The sequence below is a fragment of the Cajanus cajan genome, chromosome 5 (genome assembly GCF_000230855.2).
Source record: "Cajanus cajan strain Asha chromosome 5, NIPB_CcT2T_4, whole genome shotgun sequence".
NCBI lineage: Eukaryota > Viridiplantae > Streptophyta > Magnoliopsida > Fabales > Fabaceae > Cajanus > Cajanus cajan.
This window is the reverse complement of record NC_138521.1, coordinates 22,917,203-22,924,054: the sequence shown is the minus strand read 5'-3', so window position 1 is coordinate 22,924,054 and position 6,852 is coordinate 22,917,203. Positions and strand designations below refer to the sequence as shown.

Genomic DNA, 6,852 nt, shown 5'->3' with positions numbered 1-6,852 from the left:
CCTAGTCCTATGTTCTGATTTATTTATTTTTTATATATATTTTTAAAATAAATAATTTTAATTAATATAAATAATTAAATAATATATTTTATTACATTATAATCAATTGATTAATACATAAGATCATACAATTATTTAAAATTTATATATATACACACATAAATATTATAATAAAATTATTAATTTATGAAATTTTATTATAATTTAAAAGTTATTTTACATTTGTATTGAATTTCAATAAAAAAAAAGTAGTATAAAATGAATATAAGAATTAATTTGTATAAAAATAATAGATTTATATATATAAAAAATTAATAAAAATGATAGTGATAAGATTGTAAGAATTTTGATTATTCTAAAAAAACATTTAATAATTGTAATTATTTTGTAAAAATATTAAATTAATTTATTTTATTATATTCACACCATGACACCATATTGTAAAAGATTTTAAAATATGAAATCACTTTAAGAAAGTTATCTGAATTTTAACAAATAAGATTTTGGAAAAAAAAAATATTGTCTTAATTTTATATTAATGATCATAATTTTTTTTTAATTTAAAATTATAAAAATTACCAACAAAATAAATTAGTATTCCGTTTGAAATATTAAATATTTTAAAAAAATTAATTTATTAAATGTATGCAATATATGTTTATAGAGTGTACTGTATTATCATTAGATGTTAAAACTTTTTAATTATCAATATTTAATTAATAACTTTATTAATTAAAAATAAAAATAAAAATTATTTAATTAAATAAAAGTAAATAAAAAATAAAAAAATTAGTCTTAAACCTAAAATTTGAATTTGTTAAACACGGCATGTACGAAAATAAGTATAAACAAACGTATAGCCATTACTTCTTTGAACAGATATGTTGGTATCAAACAATCAATCCGTCGTTATCTTGGAAAGATGAGGGTGACCAGTTGAAGTTCGAATTCAATGCACTGACTAGCTACATGACTAGCCAAATAGCATCTCATCAAAAGGAATATTTTTATTTTATTTCTTTGACTTTATGTGTTTTTTCCCGGTAAGGAAGAGTCCTACTATATCAGGATAGTCTAGCTGTTCACAAAGGACAAAGCATTATTGAAGATCAAATCCTATATTATCTATAATCACATGGCTCTAGGAGAGATTATGAAGAGAAAAAAAAAACTGGCACATTGTTATCTCCCTCTCTCTATAGAGATGAGTCATGAGTGGAGGTTTTAATCTCCTACTTTTCTCCAATAAACTAATTTATTGAATTTGTATGTAATTGATAAATATTAATCAACACCATTCTAAGTTGAGTCAAAGAGAAAAAATATGTTAATGGCACATAGATCGACCTTCCTAAATCATAGTCAAACACACCAACTTGCAAGCTATACCAGAGGAAACAATTTACATTAGATAATTAAAATTATTTACAAAATGCTAAGTTTTTGTTGAGGTTCACATGTATAGATTAAGCCATTCCATTCCATCGATGTAATGGGTCTCAGGAATGCAGAACACATCACCATCACCATATTCTTCCACGCTAAACTCTCCAAGAAATGGAGGGTTCACAACTTGATCCATTGACTGTGATAGTGAGTGCGAGGAACTTGAGCTGTTACTTGGGGCTCTATCACCGCGTTCTAGGAGCTGCTGAATCTCCTTCTTTGCCTCCAAAAGCTGCTCCTGGAGCTTCAACACCTATACCAGGAATTAATGATGTCATTAATTATATAGAAAACGTTAATTTCTTACCAAACCAAGATAATGGTTAAGATTTTTTTTGGGTTGCATTGAGATGCAGCGTATTTGAACACGTCACGTGCCTTTTCATAAGTGCGCATTAAGCAATGCCCAATGTCTGCCCACAAACAAATGTTGTACGGACTTCTATCCATGGCCGAAAGACAATGCTAGCTTTTTTGGTGTTTCATGTCAAATCGTTTGCCACTGTCTTGTTCTAAAAAACCTTTCCATCGAACTTAATTAGAATAATGTTTTTCTACAATTTTTTATTTTATTTTATTTTTGCTAATGAATTTGTGAAGTGTTTTTAAAAGGAAATCTAGTGTGGGAAAGATATACAAGAGAGAAAATTATAGGTGCTATAAGTGATATTATATGATCAAAATAGAAAAGTAAAGAAAAATGATGAGTGTGTGTTCTTTTTGAAAAAGTTGGATACCCAAAAATCATTTTTTTTTAAATATATAAGTAATTAAAAATAAAGATAATTACATCATATTGTAAAGTATGATGTTTAGAGTTTAATTAATGACAAAATAATTGATCTCTTAAACCTATCATATGGCAACAACTTTTTTGGGTTTATATTGCCCTGATAGAAAGTATTAGCTGGATAAACTAGTAAGTGGGGAAACTACTTAAAATAAAACACATAATAGCAAAACAACTTTTACCTAGCTAAACTGATCGAACTGTGTAATTATTATTATTATTTTTTAAAGAAGTGTGTATTTTGGATATTTGTATTTACACCCTCTTTTACTAAACTTCGGCACATCATGTGCTAACTTTGATACCCAAATTATTAATAAATTATTTTGGCTTATCCAAAAAAAAAAAAAAAAAAAAAAAAATACAACAACAACAACAACAACAAGAAGCATGCCAAAACTTGCCCAAAGTTGACCTTATTGTTGTGAGAAAGAAAGTTACACAGCTTAGACTGTGTTCGGCTAAATTGACTCATTGTTTTCACAAACTATTTGTGTTGCCAACAAATTGTTCTAAGCACGATAATATTATAGGCCAATGGTAGTAATGAAAGGCTTATAAAAAGTAATTAATTAGGTGTAGCTACCTGGGTCTCAAGGTGGCATTTCTCAAGCATAGTGGTTTCGTGAGCATTCTTAAGCTTGGAGTACTCTTCCTCCAATTTTTTGTTCTTCCAACGAGATCGTCTATTTTGAAACCACACCGCAACTTGTCGAGGGTCCAAACCAAGCTCCAATGCAAGTCGATCCTTCCTTTGAGATTCAAGTTTATGTTCATCGACGAAATTTTGCTCAAGAAAACTTAGTTGCTCCGGGCTAAGCTTTCTTTTCTTGGTGCTGCCCACACCCCCGTTTTCTCCACCTTTGTTCTTTTTTCGCCTGCGTTTTGGCTTGTTTTCCCCTATTCATTCATATGAACAAATTATGTAAAGAAGGGTGTTCAATTTCATGTCGAAAATACAAATGAATCAATATATATATGCTAGAAAAATGTTAGATGTTGTGAGTAAGGATAGTAATAACTAACCTTGTTGAGGAGTCATTTGAGTGAATGCATCGGGGTATAGCTGTGAGATGAGCATCATGTGGTCTTCGATAGGTGCATGATTCATGGTGTGGTGTAGATGTGTCATTCTCTCTCTCTCTCTCAAGATGAATGAGATGTTCTACTTGAAAGGGTGAAATGTTTTTTGAGAGAAAACATACAAGGTTACCATATATTTATAAGGAAAATGATGGGAGAATCCACTTTAGTTTGTGTTAAAGTTGAAGAATACCTTCTTCCGAAATGACCCCTAGTTTAGTTGAAATTGCAAGTGAGTGCCATTGTTGGTTTTTTCTTATGATCGATAATTTGTATTGGTACAATTTTTTGTACAACTAAAATAATAATAATAATAACAATAAGTTTAATAATCATGGAAGATAGTATAAAATAATTTTATACTGTCAATTAACTAAATATTATTAGTAGTATGACATTTTACTGATTTATTATAAGAGCTAATAATTTTATAAATAATGACTTGTAGTAAGAAGATGATGTAAAATTACTTTATATATGAGTTTGTTACCAATTTTCTAAACATGTAAAAAGATGGTTCATGTAACATAGAGACAAGAAATTGTTATACAAAAATAGATTGTCAATTTGATACACACACGCAATAATAAGAGATGCTACATTACGTAATCCTACACTTATGTTTTTTTACTCAAACATTAAAAAAACCATAAGTGTGTGTATATATACGCTTCGTATGTATAATGTAGTATTGGTAATTAGTGAACCAAGAGAGTCATATGCAGCATGCGGTTGGACACTAGGAGACACGAATAATTAATCATGATTCATGATAAAAACCAATCTTGTATGCTCTCGCTACAAGAAATGTTACATATAATAACATACAAAAAGTATCATTATAGGTATAATATATGTAAGTATATGTCTATTTGACATATAGTTACACACAATTTTAGTGTTGATTTTGAATGAGATTTAACAACATATTTTGTGTGTCACTATAGTCTATACCCACACATTTTAATAATATATTAACATATATTATAATTATTGTGTGGGTAAAAGTAAGTTTTAGTGACATGTATAGTGTTATTATAGGGTCTGTGTTACTGTATGACAATTTTCTTGTAGTGTCTAATTTAATAATTGACAAATGGAACGATCATAATGAATACAAAATGGATTAATACAGCAAGATAAACTAACAGATAATGCTGGGGGTGTTTGTATATATTTGGTAATGCCCATCTATTCGTTTAGCTTTCTCAAATAAGCAATTCTCAAAGAAAGAGATTATCATAATGCATATTTCCTTCCTCTTTAAAAAATGGATGGGGTTGGGATCCCAAAGCTGACCTAGATCTTAATAATAATAATAATAATAAAACGAGGTACAACATATCACTAGCTAGCACAACAGTTAATTTGAGAACACAAAACATACAATCACCGGTACAAATACAAAACAGTAGGTCTTTGAATTTTTTATATTTGAGAATGTACTTATATAATTTTACTACACAATAAAGAGATCGAGAGAAAAAAAAAAAAAAAAAGGGGTTATAAAAGGAGTTTTTTACTCAAATAATACTATTTTAAAAAAATTACCTAAATAGCAATTGTGCAAATTTATTTTCTCAACTAGCATCATTCACTATTCACGTTCAGAACGGACTGTTCCAGATTAAAAAATAATACATGACGAATGAATCAAAACAGACCGTTCTGAATTCAAAATCAGCACAATAAAATGTGGAAGATTCAGAACAGGCTGTTCTGAACTATAAATAAAAAAAAATTGTTCAATTTTCACTTATCAAATACCAAAACTCAGAAACTAAAATCAAATAATTAAATTTATTGAATATTAACATTATAAATATAACTAAATAAATTTATTAAAATTCAATACAACAATAAAGATCAATGGTGACGGAAACTGATTATATTATTTTCTAATGTCCATCTCTGTTTTAATTCTGCTAGACTTTGGCCGACTCGCTAGGAAACTAATTATGTTGGCAGAAACTGATTATGTTGCTCGCATGACCCGCTGGGAGATTTACAGTAAGGCTAAATGAAATGTGGTATGATTGCGACAAGTTCTAGAAAGTTCATATCTCTTGCTCGCATGACCCGTTAGGAGATTTATAGTAAGGCTAAATGAAATGTGGTATGATTGCGACAAGTTCTAGAAAGTTCATATTTCTTGCTCGCATGACCCGCAGGGAGATTTACAATAAGGCTAAATGTAATGTGGTGTGATTGCGGCAAGTTTCCCAGCGGGTCGACTAAAGTCCAGTAGGATTAAAACAGAGATGGGCAATAGAGAACAACATAATCAGTTTTCCGCCACCATTGATCTTAATTGTTGCATTGATATTAATTTCCCAGCGGGTCATGCGAGCAACATAATCAGTTTCTGCCAACATAATTAGTTTCCCAGCGGGTCGGCCAAAGTCCAGTAAGATTAAAATAGAGATGGGAAACAGAGAACAACATAATCAGTTTTTCGCTACCATTGTTCTTAATTGTTGTATTGAATTTTAATAAATTTATTTAGTTATATTTATAATGTTAATATTCAATAAATTTAATTGATTGATATTAGTTTCTGAGTTTTTGGTATTTAATAAATGAAAATTGAACAAAAAAAAATTATTTTTAGGCTAGAACAGCCCGTTCCGGATTCAGAACAGCCCGTTCCAGATTCAGAACGGCCCGTTCTGGTTCCACATTTTATGTGTTGATTTTGAATCCGGAAAGACCTGTTCTGATCCATTCGTCATGTATTATTTTTTAATCTGAAATGGTTCGTTCTGAATGTGAACAGTGAATGGTGCTAGTTAGAAAAATAAATCTGCACAATTGCTATTTAAGTAAAAAAATTTTAAAAATAGTATTATTTGAGTAAAAAAATTCGTTAAAAAAGTGTTTAGTGAATTATTAATGACATGGAGAAAAAAATGTGTCTTAAAATATATTGTAAGAAAAATATATTATAAATAATATAACTCTTTATATTTTAAATAAATTTTACATCCCTAATTGCTATTCACTTTTTAGTTAAATTATTTATATAATAAATTCATACAACACTTTTTATAACTACATTTTCTCTTTGTTTCAATTTCTTTTTTTTATAACAACCATCTTAGTTAACACTTCTATCGAAAAAAAATCCCATATCTTGCTGTATATATACAGCTTAGCTCTATTGCTGGCTTTGGTAGTTTGGGACATGTATCGCTCGAAATGAGCGAGGATAATTTCAAATTCATGTTTAGGAATTGGACAAAAAGTTTGAGAAATGATTTCTTATTAATTATTAATATTTGGCTTTAGACTTAATTTAATTTAATTTTAATATTTTTTCAGTTAAGGAATATATTTTGATTTTGTTATATCATTAATTAATGTAAATTTTTTTATCTCATATTAAGAACTGAATATTTCAAATACAAAATTTGTATGATTAAATATCTATGAACTGTGAATATTTTATTTGTCATCTATCCGATAATAGATAACAGAATAGTTTCAATAATAATTGTTAGATAGATTTCAATATTAACTTAAAAATGTGAGTT

The 6,852-nt window shown here is 28.5% G+C and overlaps 1 protein-coding gene across 1 annotated transcript; it reads right to left on the bottom strand.

The window, feature by feature from the left end:
- Positions 1–1,376: 1,376 nt before the first annotated feature.
- Positions 1,377–3,442, bottom strand: LOC109812078 (homeobox-leucine zipper protein ATHB-40). The gene is made up of 3 exons (XM_020375946.3): positions 3,263–3,442; positions 2,823–3,136; positions 1,377–1,699 (listed from the first exon to the last, which is right to left on the bottom strand). The coding sequence occupies exons 1-3, from the start codon at positions 3,366–3,368 to the stop codon at positions 1,454–1,456; spliced, it is 666 nt and encodes a 221-aa protein (XP_020231535.1). The 5' UTR covers positions 3,369–3,442; the 3' UTR covers positions 1,377–1,453.
- Between the last annotated feature and the right edge of the window lie 3,410 nt (positions 3,443–6,852).

Coding starts and splice junctions, on each gene's coding strand:
- LOC109812078 (XM_020375946.3), bottom strand. CDS start 3,368: ATGACACATCTACACCACACCATGAATCATGCACCTATCGAAGACCAC. Junction 3,137..3,262: donor TCAAATGACTCCTCAACAAG/GTTAGTTATTAC, acceptor ATGAATGAATAG/GGGAAAACAAGCCAAAACGC. Junction 1,700..2,822: donor AATGCCACCTTGAGACCCAG/GTAGCTACACCT, acceptor TTCCTGGTATAG/GTGTTGAAGCTCCAGGAGCA.